The following is a 15,857-nucleotide window of genomic DNA, read 5'->3' on the forward strand; positions in this document are numbered from 1 at the left end:
AACAATGGTTAAATTCCTTTGTCCTTCCTTGCTTTTCTCTTTCTTTGTTCAGAGTCACAGCCTTCCTAGTTGTTACTGAGTGTGTTGTGGTTTCAGAGAAAAGGAGCATTGACTGTGCTCAACTGCTTGAAGGTTTCAGTCATGCTTTTGAGCAACTGTTGCCCCTGTGCTGAATAGAAGTCTTGGAATGTGGAGTTCCTGGGCTTGGCTAAAAAGCACTGTGATAGAACAGCAAAAGAACCCAATCTGGGCTCAAAGCTGGCAGTGTCTAGCATAACATTTGAAATCTAAACAGATATGTTATTTCTAGCAATTGCAAGGGCAAGGGGAAGCTATCATTTCTTTTGTTTTCCTTCAGGATTTTTATGCCACTGCATGGCTATTTGATTTAATCATCTTGTATAGTTATTCACTTCTGTATCTGCTTTAAAAATCTAATTTGTGTTGACTTTAAAAGAGAGATTGCAAATAACTTTTGGTGGTGGGGCCTAGATGTTACATTTCTTCTTTCGTTCTTTCCTTGAATTTTCATTTAGAATTTGTGCCTGCAAAGTATCTTCAAGAAAGCTTCTGTCCATAATAAAAGTAGTCATCAGCTAAGCCTTATTATGGAGAAGTCTCTAGCATCACAAGCTCAGCTATATTAAAACTATGAAGGCATTTTATTCCCACAGAAGGAAGATGGGAAAAAGGCTTGTGAAAAGGCTTGAATACCCTACTATACTTTATATACTTTAAACTTAATTAACATTAAAGATTAAATACGCCTGAGGCAGCCTAAAGAAAAAAAACCCTGGAGTTTATGTGTTTCTTTATTTTGTGAGCCTTTCTTGCTTTGCACTTGATTCCTGTGTCTTTAAGGGTACAGGCAGCGTGGGATTCAAATATGTGAACAACCGGTTCTCTGTGTGGATGCCGCTTCCGGAAGTCCATTCTGGGCCTGGGCAACAAAAAATTAGCTACCGGTTCTGCCGAAGTGGTGCGAACCAGCTGAATCCCACCACTGGGTACAGGGAAGGGATGGGGGGATGCATTCTTATTACACTGTGGGAAGAGCTCAGAAGGGAGAGAGGAAGAAGGGCCGACCAGCTAGCTCAGGGGTCTACAAACTTAGCAACTTTAAGACCTGTGGACTTCAACTCCCAGAATTCCTCATCCAGCCATGATGGCTGAGGAATTCTGGGAGTTGAAGTCCACAAGTCTTAAAAGTGCCAAGTTTGAAGACCCCTGAGCTAGCTGGTAGTAGTGCATATTAATAAACATGCATAAATTCATCATACATTTGTCAGTGCAAAGGGAAAGTGATCCAGCAAAGGAACAGCCACCAAAGAAATTAAAACTGGTACTTTTTTACTTTTTTGTACAGTTTGTAATATTTTATTAGATTACAGAATAAAATACAAGAATACAAAAGCAAATAGTAGGACACAGTGGGGAGGAAAAAGGGGGAAATAGTGGGGGGGGGAGAAGGGAAAAAGAACAGACTTTCTCTGTTGCAGTAGAAGGAAGCATTAACATTGAACCTCAACTTTTTACTTTTTCATAATATTATAAAGTAGCCATTTCTATAACAACAAATGAATCTAATCAGTAAAACCCAAACCCCCCCCTTTTTAGTCATCAAATTTTTGACACCTTGCTAAGCACTGGTGGTACTCAAATATTATCATGTCCTAAAAGTGGTACAATCTGTGAAAAAGTTGAAAAGCTCTGGTTTAGACAATGCTCTTGAAGGACTTTATACATTTGGAATATGCTATATATTATTGCTACTGCTGAAGATTGGATTTTGATTAGTATCTAGTCTTTTGTCTTACGGTTTAGAAAGTTATGCATTATAATAGGGTTATCTTCATTTCTCTCCATCCTCAGGCAGGGAAAGGTGATGATTACTTGGCATAGATTTAAAGCTGAGTTTTCCACATCTAAAGCAAATGTGCAAGAAATTATACTGAACTTTAAACTAGGGAGTTATGAAAGCTTAAATTCACCACAATAATTAGGAATGTCTCAAAAACATTTATGAATGATGCCCAGCAGCTATGCACACCTACATTTTGTAGGCAACTTAAATCAGCCTTATACAGCCTAATGACTTCTAGATGTCTGAGAACTGCTTGCTAGAACTGTTATCCAACAGAGGTAGGTTGTGCAGGGTGCCTGGTTGTGTGAAGCCAACATAAAGTATATACATATCACCTACTGTCTGCATTTTGTAGAAATATCATCAGTAGATATTTTCTTGTCAGAGGGATCAAAGGTAAGTGGTATGGCATCTGCTTTGCTCAAAGTATAATCAGTCCCTTGTCATGGATAGGTTACTCCTTGTTAATCTTGGAGATGGATGACCTTATGATTTTTTTAAATCAAGCAATCAAAACTCCTCAAATTCTTATTCTCTGATTTCACATTCCCAGGACAGCCTTGGTGGCAACAGTAAAACTGCAATGGTTGCTACTGTCAGTCCAGCAGCAGATAATTACGATGAGACACTTTCTACCTTGAGGTATGCAGACCGAGCCAAGAACATTGTGAACCATGCCGTGGTCAATGAAGATCCCAATGCCCGAATCATCCGAGAACTGAGGGAGGAGGTAGAAAAACTCAGGGAACAGCTTACCAAAGCAGAGGTAAGTCTTGTTGCACAAAGGGCAACAGAAGGAATAATTCATTTAGTCAATCAGTAGATTATGTCCCTCTCTTCCAAGTTTAAAGCACATTCCAACCCAATTTGGAAATAATGTAATCTGACTTTGAATAATGAAGTTCCCTGCGTACTGAATATGTTTGCTAGTTTTTTAGATTTTGCAAATTGCAAAGAGAAGGCCCAGTAGTGCGCTTTCTGCTAGGGCAAGGTTATAGATTGCCTATCTCTCTCTCTCAAATACTCCTCTGATCATGCTATGCCTATTCACCAATAGAATGGCAGAACCTTGCGTCTCACATCACACAGATCAAGGTTCAGTAAGCAGCCAATTCTGAATCTGTGTGCAAGAGATTTTCTTCTTCTTCCCTCCAGGTTTGCTGGAAGCAGATCTACTGGCAAGATAGGTTATATGTTCCACAAATATTAAATAGTATCTCCAAAATTCGGAAGCATAGCCATATTGCTGTATAAACCTTGTAGACAGACTTCCCAGAAACAAATGCCTGGCATTATGAAGCAGGCTCAGGTTGTTGGAACAAACATATTTTATTTTTGTGTAAGTGTCTGAAAGCCTCAAGAAGCTACACCTCTGAATCCATCATGAAGACAACTGAGGGATTTTATTCTAGGGAGCTAAGAAGTGGAAGCTGAAAATAAAATTAGCTTAGTCTTCCATAGGAAGATTTTCTTATAGGAAAAAAAATATGGATTGCTCAGTTGGTAAAAGATAGTGGAGTATTGAAAAACAGATCTCTGGAAAAGAGAATTCTGATGGAGGAATGTAATGGCTGGCAAGCTAAGATGGATCTAGATGGTTTGGGTTATTGAAGGTGAATGGCTTAGTAAAGAAGAAACCTAAGAGACAGTGTTACACTAGTGAAGGATTGTTAGCCTGAGAGAAACTTGAAGATTCCTGAAATATTACAGGGCAAGTTCTCAGAAGCTTGCCAAATAGAACTTCAGGCTTGATTGGGCCCAGCACAACAAAGAGGAAGGGGCTCCAGGGGACCTTTTTTTACCCATTGCAGATGGTTTTTCAGAAGCTAGATTCCCAGAATCACTAGTCAACCTGAATATAACTTGCAGAAACCCAACCTCTTTAGGTTGGAGAAGACAGCACTTGCTTCAATCATACCATAGTTTCCATTTACTAGTTCCTAAAAAGCAAACAAACACATGCAATCAAATAGAGAGAACAACATTCCTGTGAGATAAAGGAACTTGGAAGCAGGATGAAGCTAGAATTTCTTCTAATGGATTAGATGCAGAACAAAGCAAGAATTCCTGACAGTGGAGGAATAGGTTACGCCCAAACTCTGCAGAACTCTGGTAGGTCAAGAGAAAAGATGGAGATGTGCTGTGGTCTCACATATATTGCAATAGAAATAGTAATCTAAAACTCAGGTTTTGGGCTCTGCTGACCTTGTGAGAATAAATAGGTTTGTAGCTGTGCATGCTGGGTTTATTTTTCACTCAAACGTCACTTTTCTAGTAACTCCCTGGCTGCCCTGATCCTTCTTGATAAATTTTCCTCTTCATGGAAAACAAGAATTTAGGTTGATTTACACCAATGAGACTTCTCACGTACAGCCCTTTTGACCACGGCATTATGGAGTTGCAGTTTGGCAGGGAGTGCTTGATAAAGCTCTCCTTGTAGAGCAAGGCAAATTTGGTAACATCTAAATCAGAAAGCTTTCCTGCCAGTGAATTATCTATTCTGTTTTCTGCCCAAAGCACAGCAGAGTTTTTTTCCTTAGCCCACTTTAATGTATTGCCTTCTGCAGTTTTGGAGCCCTCTGCAGGTATTATAATACCCATTTTGCAAATCAGATCTTCACCCAAAATTTGGAAGGACCTGAAATTCTAGCCCACATATTTCATAGATATCCTTTCTGTAGTCACTATAATTCTGTTTCATTAGTTCTGAGGACATCTTCATTTGCTTTTTACAATTGAACTGGAACCCTAACATGTCCAACATTACAAAATTTATTTCAGCTGCCATCACTTTACATAGGAAACTATTTCTTTAACTTTTAGGATTCTACTAATATACTTTTTCCCTTTTCATGTTTTATGTTTTTTAGTTTTCTGTTATATTTGACTAGTCATCAATCCTAATAAAATTTATATACATGTATACTTGCATATACATGCTTGCTTATACATGCAAGATTTATATATATGCACATACCTGTATGTCTACATGCACATATCTACGTGCCTCATCTACATGCACATACCTACATGCCTGATACCTACCTTTTTGCAGTTTAATATTTAGTATAAAGTAAGTATTTTAGTTTTTTATTCACAAAACAGTTTTATAATCCCATTAATTAGTTTTAATACTTAGAATCCTTAGTATTTTATAACCTGCATTTATAGCAATATAATTGAATTATTTCATTTACTTCAATTGATTTTAGAAAATATTTATGCTTTTAATTTAAGCCATGTAATCTATTAGAATAATTGCACAAAATGCTGATCAGTAACTGTAATAAATTTAATAATAATATGCAGTTGTTACACTTGGATTTCCTCTCAGTCAGCATTGTAGTAAAATGCTGAGTTGGAAGTTCAGATTTCTTTTTCCATCAATATGCAGGTATCCTCTCCCAATATTACACTCAATAAGGACATAGGTTTCCTGCATGTATTATTCATGATAGCTACTTTTCAGTCATATAGATTACAATGATAAGATCATGAAAAATGCATGAAACCTTAATTTGATGACCCTTCTAAGGATAATTCCACATTTTGCTTTTTCTTTCTCACCTCCACTTCCCACCCACCCTTACTCTTTTAGGCTATGAAATCTCCAGAATTAAAAGAACGTTTGGAAGAGTCTGAAAAACTTATCCAGGAGATGACAGTAACCTGGGAAGAGAAGCTCAGGAAGACAGAGGAAATTGCACAGGTCTGCATTTTTGTATTGAGTTTTGCTGGCACATAATGATCATTACTGTCACCATTTAAACAAATCCTTTATGAAAGCTCATGATACCTCTGGATAAGCAGCACAATTTATGATCCTATGAATGAGTTATTTTTTAATTCCTAGGATGGTCAATTCAAAGAGAGATTATTGTTGCAAAAGCAGTGATCTTCTTCTTCTGCATCTAGATCAAACTTTGGACTGCCAAAATGAAGCCACCTTCATGGCTTTGTTGTTGGCCAAAACTAAATCATTGTTGATACATGTTTCTGGTAGTAACTGACATACTAGCAAATGGGCTGGGTTCTACGGCTCTCTACATTCACACAGCATGTTGTTATCTGTTAAGGGTACCGATAGCCAATCCTATTTTAAGTATTCCCTCAGAGGGCCTCCATGGGATCCAAAAATCAAATAAAAAATTAAAGGACCAAAGGTATAAAAAATACTTCATAAGATCTTAGGAAATATTGGTGTTCCCACTTAAAACCTTGCATAGATTTGTTGAGAAAGCCAAACACTTGTGAAATTGAGCACTCGCCTGAAAATTAACATTTGTTTGTTGCACCACAATTCTACAAAACTCTTGACATTATATATGTGTAAAGCCACACCCTATTTCCACCAGTGATTCCTGCTAAGAACCATTTTTCTAAATAAGTTTCATGTTGGAATAAACCGGATAAGAACAAATACTTTGGAGCTTAATCTTCATGCATACCTTTTTAGCTTATATACCCAAGGCCCTGGTTTCTCAATTAATGGCCCTTGAGACTAAATTATACAGGAAGCTTGACCCTTTTTTCTCCTCTTCCCTGGATCATGTACATATTTCCTTTTTTTTTTTTTGAGAGTGGCTACTTTTGTCCCAGATTTTCTTGGGAAATGGTGTTTCATATGGCTAAATTTCAAATCATATCAGCAATACTTTTTCCCGGTGGGGGTGTGTTAGGCTATATGAGCACAGCCAAAAGCTGTAGTTGCAGGACAATAACATTAACATCATTGAATTGGGCAACTCAGTGATTTCAGGATCATTTCTTTTTTATATTGCCGATGTTGTCTTAATTTGATGAGTTAAGTCTAAATGTTGGTATTCATTCCTTTCTTTTTCAGTGGTTTGGTAGTGTAATTTCTGAGATTCTGGATCTGAGAAAAGGGATTGGAACCAAATGTGGGCCAAGGGTTGCAGGTTTTTCATCCAAAATAAAATTTGCAGATTAGGAGAGCAGCTGTGGTCGTAGCCATTCAAAGAGATGGATAGGGCTATAGTAGCCAATCACTGATTATGCCTTTTGTTTTCTTTCTCTGTTATGTCCGGGGTGAAGAATAATCACACATTGTGGGAGAATATATAATTCTAGTTGTTTTTCTAATGGTAATTGTGTTCCTCTCAAATAGGAACGGCAGAAACAACTTGAAAGCCTTGGCATCTCTCTTCAGTCATCTGGGATCAAAGTGGGTGACAACAAGTGCTTTCTGGTGAATTTGAATGCTGACCCTGCACTCAATGAACTTTTGGTCTACTATTTAAAGGTGAGATACAAGAAAGATGTACGAGGTTGTTTTAAAATTGTTTAAGTGTAAGAAGCTCTTACAGAACTTGTTCCTGAATTCTTCTCTAAGATCCATTGGCTTTTGAAAAGAGTCACATAGAAAATATTTCAAAGTCCACTCTGGATTTGATAATTTTTCTTATGGATCAAGACAGATTTGTTGGGCAAAAGCAGATTTTGTGACATTTCATTTCTGTCAAACTGAGTTCTTCAGGATACAAAGCTATTTATTCAGTGTCAGTGTACTCAAACCCAAGATTTTATTGTTAATTGTGAACTGCTTTCAACAGACACTAGGGTATGCGTCATTCTTTTTTATATTATGAAAAGCAGAAGATTTGTATCAATCATGATTTGATATGTGCAGTTGCAAATCAGATTCCCCATGAATATATTTTCAATACCATCATCAATTTGTGAATATAATCTGATTGGAGAAAATATATACTTCAATACTTAACGCTTAAAACACTATACAATATTTCTCAGCAGCTTTATACAATAAGTCATTTTTATTGCTCCCCTTGGGGTTGGCTGCCAAGGAATTGAAACAGATTTCCCAGTTCTCGCTTTCTAGCCAGTTGCAAGCCATGATTATGAGCGAACTTGACTTGCCCAATCATGGCTTGCATTACCACACATATAATGCCGAGTCATAATGCAATAGCAGAAGCATCAGGCAGGGAATGCAACTTCGTGAAGCTAGCTCCTAAATGGATAGGCTGCCATTTAAAGCAAGCCAATAAAATAGTATTATCTATTGCAGACCTTTCTGGGAGTTATGCAACGAATGGCTCTTTTTCTTATAATGTTGTTTAGATATGTCAAAGCTGCTTATAAATTTATTCAGACCTGTGAAATTATTTTAAATGCTGCCTCTTTAAGGAGAACCAGTAATCCTATTTATATTGGGCTAGCACCCTGAAGAATGTAAGGATGGGGGTTGGGGAAATCTTTAGTCATCACTGTTCCCTTGAAGCAACAAAAGAGCTGACTGAATAGCTTCAGAGAATTTCAAGGCAGTGTAGGTGTCTAGCTTTGTCAGCTGGCACTCCCCCCTCCCAACTAGTTCCTGATGCCATATCTGTTTCTTTGCTACTCAGCGTGCAGGCCTTCAAAGAATGTCTTGGCAACAGAATACATGCAGGGGGTGACCTTAGCTATTTGCAAAATATTAAGATTTCATTTTAGTACCCAAAGTACCCTAATTATTAGTATTAGTACCCTAATACTGGTATCTTAGAATTCAGAAAGGGAAGGAGAGAGGAGGGAGGAAATTAGCACAATCATTTCAGCTCCTTTTTGTATTAAGTTTAGACTCCTTCTTTAGGAATGTAGAATAGTGACTTCTTTATTAAGATATGCTAGAGTTAACAGTGCTGATCAAATTTATAATAGGATATTACCCCAAGGTTCACCACAATATGAAGGCTCTCCTAGTCTCAGCCCTCCTGGATAAAGCAGACAGGAAACATGTCAGCAATAAAGGAGAATTGCTGAGCTAATTCTCCTTTATTTTAAGGCTACATTAACATAATTTTGGAAGTCTGAAAGTACAAATTGCTCAGTCTCTTTTTACAACATGATCAGTTGGAGACTTCCTAAGTCTCTTTCTCTGACAGTCAATTCTACTATATTGTAAAACTATAATAACATAATTTCACAAATCTGAAAGTACAAACAACCCACCATCTCTTTTTACAGCCTGATCAGTTAAGGTGGGTCCTTTCTACATTTCTTTTTTGTGACCCTTAAGCAACTGAAGTATCTTTTCCCCTCCTCCCTCGTGGTCATTCTCACATAACATTACATCTTTTCTGATATCATTTTGCATTTTGTTAAACCTTTGCTCTTTTTTTGAAAAAAAAAATAGTTGAGATCTTACTGTCTGAGTAAGCCTTGTTTAAATGGATTTAGAGAAATAGTTCTATGCATTATTTAACTCAGTATCTTCTTAGCTTATAGTGAATATATATCTTTTAATCAAACCTACTTTTAGTTCTTTCATTCCTAGAGAGACATTTGAGAGAATAGCTTCATAGCGCCCATTTCTTTTGCCTTTTAGCATGGTTATTGTGGTTCATAGCCTCTGACAGGTTCATCCTTTAATAGCATGCACTTCCCTTCCTTCTTTCAATTCAGATATATTGTTCAAGTTTAAAATGAGCCACATGCCAGATTGTCTGAGGGAAGAATCTGTTCCAAGTGTCAAACTATAAAGAAATAAAAATGACAATGAAGCCCAAATCCATAAAAAGTTATCATTCCAAACAGCTGCAGTGAGTATTGTTATTCAACATTCAACAGGGAGGCTGCATCTGGAGGGCCTCAGGTTCCCTGCCTCCACTCTGATTTCCCCTCTTACAATTCGGTCTTTCTATTATGGTCTTCAATGGGACCATTGTTGTGTTCTCTGCTTTCAGAAATGAAGCAGGTAGCATCCATAAAGGATGCTTTGATTACTCAGAATGATGCTTCCCTGCAGCCACAAAACAAAACGAGATCCACTTGATATCTTGGTGCGAAGTGTTCAGGCAACCAAGCAGCACTTTCTGATCTGAAGAAAGCATTTCCAACTAATTCACCTTCAGTCAGATGCTCGAATTCAAAAATAGAAAGATGGTTGTTGATCAATCCCAGAGGTAAGGGATGCTGTAAACCAGGAGAGTCCTACCTTGGTAACTTTTAAGACTTGTGGACTTGCAACTCCTAGAATCATGGCTGGCTGGGGAATTCTGGGAATTTAAGTCTAAAGGTCTTAAAGTTGCCAAGATTGTAAACCTCTGTTGTAAACTATAGCTTAGCAATTCTAGAGCACCCAGCTTTCCAGGCTTATTTGGCTATGGCTTTCTTATTCTGAGGTTTTATGATGAATGTTATTAAATGTAATTGAGTTTTTACTATGATATTTATTTGTTTTACTGTAAGCTGCTTTGGGAAGTTAAAAAAGCTCATAGAATTTTAAGAAACAATGAAGCATGCTTCTTTTTCCTTTCGACATTCAGACTACTGTCCTAGAAAGACAGGTGAAGATCAGTAATATTAGTAAACTTAATGGCAAGAACAGTATAATTTCCATTATAGTACAGCCAGCATCTTCTTGGATGAATGACTAGCTGGATATATTGTTCTTTATCAGAATTGTGCCCCAATTTAAAAATAATACAGGGGAGAAGAAAGGAAAGCTAGTTCAATAAGAAGTTTGATTTGTCTCTTTTTTTCTTTCTCTTATCCTCTCATTGTTTCCCCCATTTATTTCCTGCCATCATACTTTCCCTTTTTTTTTTTGCTGTTGTTAAAGAAACGATATACAAAAGTGGATGCACTGCATTAAAGCAAATACAAACAAAGGGCAATCGTCGATTATTTCCATTTCAACTGGTTGGATAGTATCTGTAACTCTGAGGACTGGAAGCTGAGCTTGCTTTTTCCTTCTACTTTTCCTTCTTCCTCTTCACAGTTCATTTTTTTCTGTGTTATGATTTTATACAGTAAGTATAAGGGAAAGTAATGACCGAGTGCACACTTGATGCTAAGTTGTGCTGCAATCTGTTTAGTTTTGCTTTATTGTGATGTGAAACCAGCCATAATTTTACAGATTACAGTTTGCTAGAGCACTTTGAGATAGCTGGACTAGATGAAGTGAGAGTGGTCAGTTTCATATGTGGGAAGTAAATATGAATTTCTGTTGGATTTCAGTGGACCTGATCTTGAATCTTTTGCAGGAGCACACACTCATTGGATCTGATAATTCCCAAGATATACAGCTCTGTGGATTGGGGATTCTTCCTGAACACTGTATAATAGATATCACTGGGGATGGACAAGTCATGTTGACGCCTCAGAAGAATACTAGGTAACTGAGTACTGTATTATGTCTACAGAGGCAAGGATTTTGCTCTTATATCAGGATTAAATGAAGCATGGAAGAAGTTCCATAATTGGATTTTGGAACCTTTGTAGCTAAATGAAAGGACCCACGTTTCCCCTTGTTGCTTGCTTTTTTCATTCCAATACTTTTCCAGTAGAGTAAATGCATGCACATAATTGGAATAAATAATAGTGCCAAAACTGTGGGCTTCCTTGGCTCAGAATGTTTATGTATTCAGTAAAGTGAGAGGGAGAACTCATTGAACATCCCTGCCCCCTGCTTCATTGACCAGAAGCCCTGAAACAAGCAACATGCAGTTTTCAGCTTTGGAAAACAAAGTGGCACGGGAAATTGCTCAAACCAGTTGTTGCTCCCTCTCCTAAATTTTCATGCTCTGTTCCCTGGTGGCATGTATCTGGTGGGTGCAAAAGAGGTTTGTTTGGGATGGTTTTTAAACAGCAGATGGGACAGTTGTTACAAAGGGATAAGTAGAACTGGAAAAAACGACTACCTCTTTCAAGCAGGAAGAATAAGATTCTACCCAAAGATTTTCCTTCTCCAGTTGTAGGAGCATTGATATAGCTTCCTTGTAAAAGGGAAAAGAAAGTATTCAGATGTGTTGGGTTATCTTCAATTTATTTTGTCATGCAACGTCTCTGCTTTGCTGCTCTGGCTCAAAGGAGGGGGATCAACACAAGTTCTTCGCATTATGTTTTTCTTAATCATTGCCATATGGCATTAAGGGCAGGGCAAATTCTTGATGTGGGAATGACTATATTTACTATTTTTTCCTCCAACACAGGACATTTGTGAATGGTACAGCTGTTGTAGGTCCCACACAACTACACCACGGCGATAGAATTTTGTGGGGAAACAACCACTTTTTCCGGTAAGCTGCTGATTCATTTCGTTTTCTTTAATTGCTACAGCTTTGAGACATACGAGTTGGATTGCCTTTGACACCATTTAATATCTGAAAGCTGGCTGTGGAGGCTCAACTCTGCAATATGCATCTGCTGGTCTTGTCCCCTGCTAAAAGTCAAGATAATTTAGCCTTCTTCAACTAGGCAACTGTCAGATATTTTGGAATTACAAGTCCCAAAATTCCTCCAACCAGCAAGATTAGTGGCTATGCTAGCTAGGAATTTCAGAAATTGTAAACCCAGTTTCTTTGTGTCTTTGTTTCTTTGATGTCGTGATCATAATTTTACAGTAAAATGTTAAACCTTGTACAGTAGCTGAACTATTTTAAAAATTGTTACAGTGTTGCTATACCACCTGGGGCCCTTGGGTCATTTTTTCAGAGATATTTCCTTAACTATGACTAACATGTTCCTTGCTCCTTGTGTTTTGGGCTTTTCTGTATGTTTAGATGTTTTACACATTTCAATGCCCTGAAAAGCTTATAGGTGATAAATAGTTCAATTCACAGAACAGTGGTTTCACATGACATACCAGGGCATGCCCGACACTGTCTATATCACATCTGGATCAGCTATAGTTTCTGGGTGGTCTTCAAGAGTAGCTCCTTGTAGAACACATTACGATAGTCCAACATAATCCTTAGAATATTTCAAACTGTTAGTAATTGCCCAATTTTTTTTTTAATTTGGAAATTCCAAACATACTTGTTTGGCATTAATTAAATTAAAATAGAGTACAGCAAAGGGCCCAAATGCAGAAGGAAGTTTAACTTCAAAGACCTAACCAAAATAAATAGTTATCTAGAAGTAACTTAACATCTGAACAAAATATTATATTAGTATCCCCTTTCCCACAAATGAATTCAGACATAAGTTTTGCTACACCAACTTTTTTGAAATATACATAAGCTATGACAAAAACTTAGTGGAGCTTTGGCAAGGAATTTAGCCAGATCCATGTTCACTAACAGATATCCTCCTGGTGTGTTAGAATGCAACTTCCAATTTTGCCCAACAATTGGTGAAAGCTGACCTTCAGGATCTCTGTGTCTCATTAATAGCAGCCATAATCTTATGTCTTCAATGCAGTGGATACTATTATCTTCTCTCATTGACAAGACATCTCTGCATTTGTTTTTCAAAATCAAATGAAACCAGTTTTCAAAGAGTGGTGTTTGTTAGCATTTTTCTTTTCTGTTTAAGGTTGAATTTGCCAAAAAAGAAAAAGAAAATAGAAACAGAGGATGAAGACAAAGATAGTTCAATGAAAGGAAGCAACAGCTCTGAACAGCTGGATTTAGATGGAGACAGCTCCAGCGAGGTATCCAGTGAAATCAGCTTCAACTATGAATATGCCCATATGGAAGTAACTATGAAAGCTCTTGGAGGAAATGGTAAGGAATGTGGATGCATTGTTTCCACTTTATGGTATGTCATTTTGCAAGTGATTTCAGTCCAAGGTTATGTTATGATTGTGAGATACATTGTATCTGGAACAAGAATTTTAATACAGTACTACCCTCAATAGCTTACTGGGGAAAGTTTTTCTGCTTTGATTTATCTGCAAAATATAAAAGCAATGGTGGTGCAGTAGTTAGAATGCAGTATTGCAGGCTAACTCTGCCCACTACCAGGAGTTCAATCCTGACTGTTTCAAGGTTGACTCAGCCTTCCATCTTTCCAAGGTCGGTAAAATGAGGACCCAGATTGTTGGAGGCAATATGCTGACTCTGTAAATCACTTAGAGAGGGCTGTAAAGTAGTATATAAGTCTAAGTGCTGTTGCTATTGCTTTATGCAATGAACTTCTGTGATAACAAGTTATCATGGAAGATGAGCATTGGGGGCCAAAGCATTCTATGGAAACCACATTGATGCTACCTGCCTAATGACATCATTGTGCATACGACAAAAAATTATACAATTTGGCCCATTTATGATTGTGATACAATTTCCAGGTATTATATCATGGATGTATAAACTAGGTAGTGAGAGGCTATATATGAGTGTAGCTTTGGTTTGTTTTATAACACTTGAAAACCTATGAATCTATAATTAAAACTTTGTTTATATTATCAAAGAAGATTAGCATTATAAGACAGTTGAAATAGAAACATAATCATAAAGATAATAGACCACAACTGGTTACATTTTAAAATATCCTAGCCATCTTTAAAATATGGCCTGAAGAGAGAAAGATAACATATAGTCTTAATAGTTTTTTATACTGATTCCATTTATCCTCCTAGTACAGCTAATTCCATAGCCTAGATGCTGAAACTCAGTCTGCATATAAGCCTAATATCCATGGGTCAAAATATTTTGCAAGATTTTAGTGAGGATAATTTGTTCATACCCCCACCCCCAAGTGTATTGTCCAGCCCAAGGTGTTGGACAAAGATCAAATATTGAATTGAGTTTGAAAGCTCTCTCATACAAAAGAGCAATATGCAGTATTAAATTGCATATAATCTTTTCTATCTGTTTCTACACTGGCCTCAATTGTCCCCATCTCTAATGAATTAAGCTGCATGTAACTGGTAGGGGCAAGTATAGTATTAAACAAAGATGTGCTTTTTTTTAGTAATTTAGCCTGTCATCCTATATTTTTGTAGTTTAACAAATCCATATTTAGCTATTAATTTATTGAGCCCACCTGAATATCTTTTTCCATTTGACCAGAAAATTAAGGATGGTTACCTGGGTAATATTCATGTTGTTTCTTTGGAAACAAGATAGAAATGGTTTGCTATGGCCTCCTTTCAAGCTTTTGTTGACTTCCCAATTGGTTTCCCATCGAAGTACTAATCATATTCAAACCCGCATAGTCAAGTTCAATTAAAAGATACTGTCTACTGAGATAAGGCAGCCAAAATAATAATAATCAGCTCAAAAGATTATTTTAAAAAAATGATCGATTATTTCCCTAAACTAAGAGACTAGAAGCTACTCCTGAGACTATGTATTCCATTCCATAATCTAAAAAGCTGACCTCTGAAATTGGAACCCTATCTTTTAAAAGGCCTCTCCTACTAATCTTTCTCCCATAAAAGATTTATGCTGAAAAAGAAGATCCTTTGAGTACCCAAAATAAACTGTTTAGAGCTTTAAAGATGAAAAGCAACAAGTTGAATCACACATGAAAAGTAACCAGAATTGAGTGCAAACCATTTAAATGGACATAAAATGGCCATAACATTATGCCAAGAGTTAACAGCTAGCAGCTTCATTTTGTGCCAAAGGAAACTTCTGGAAATTCTTAAAGGTCAACATTATACACTGTGCATTGCAGTAGTCTAATTGTGATTTGACCAACTGTGGAAAAGTAAATTTACCACCCAGAGTGAGCAGGCACTTATTTTCCCTCTTAAGATCCAGAGTTTTGGTGCTGCCTGGGAAAGAGGGTTAAAGCAGCAGCCCCACCCTCTCCTTAATTGGAGAGTTTATCCCATAAAACAAAACAGAAAGCCAGCATGTGTGTGAGTCAAAAAGAGACAGAGAGAGAGAGAGAGTCAAGCCAAAAAGAAAGCAAAGAAGCAGGAAAGAGAAACCTTCAACGCAAAGGCAGCAGTTTTCAGACAGTGAAAGAAAACTGCAATTCTTGGAACTGCAAGACTAAGAAGCAGAGCTGAGAGATGCAGAGGAAAAGAGGCCAACCAGAATCTGCAAACCAAAGCAGGCCCATTGCCTGCAGGGACCCAGGTGCAGAGCTCCACAAACCAACTCCAGAAACAGAGGACTGTGAGTGCTGGGGTGGGGGAGGGGAGAGCAAAGCCCATTCACAAGTCTATAGAGCAGAGGCCCCCAACCTTTTGAGCACCAGGGACCGGTTCTGTGGAGAGAGGTTTTTTCACAGACCGGAGGGGCCATGGTTTTATGTGCTGCCTGCATCCCACGGATGGGGCTTCCCTTGTTTG

The 15,857-nt window shown here is 37.5% G+C and overlaps 1 protein-coding gene across 1 annotated transcript in view; it reads left to right on the forward strand.

Moving 5' to 3' along the window:
• KIF13B (kinesin family member 13B) overlaps positions 1 to 15,857 on the forward strand; it is a 160,927-nt gene that overhangs the window by 95,282 nt on the left and 49,788 nt on the right. The window contains exons 12-17 of the mRNA XM_015812981.2: positions 2,418 to 2,630; positions 5,463 to 5,573; positions 6,993 to 7,127; positions 10,873 to 11,003; positions 11,821 to 11,907; positions 13,145 to 13,335. Of these exons, the coding sequence (XP_015668467.2) occupies positions 2,418 to 2,630; positions 5,463 to 5,573; positions 6,993 to 7,127; positions 10,873 to 11,003; positions 11,821 to 11,907; positions 13,145 to 13,335 (868 nt within the window). The remainder of the gene's footprint in view (positions 1 to 2,417; positions 2,631 to 5,462; positions 5,574 to 6,992; positions 7,128 to 10,872; positions 11,004 to 11,820; positions 11,908 to 13,144; positions 13,336 to 15,857) is intronic.

The sequence above is a fragment of the Protobothrops mucrosquamatus genome, unplaced genomic scaffold (assembly GCF_001527695.2).
Source record: "Protobothrops mucrosquamatus isolate PMUCROS unplaced genomic scaffold, P.Mucros_1.0 scaffold125, whole genome shotgun sequence".
Classification (NCBI taxonomy): Eukaryota; Metazoa; Chordata; class Lepidosauria; order Squamata; family Viperidae; genus Protobothrops; species Protobothrops mucrosquamatus.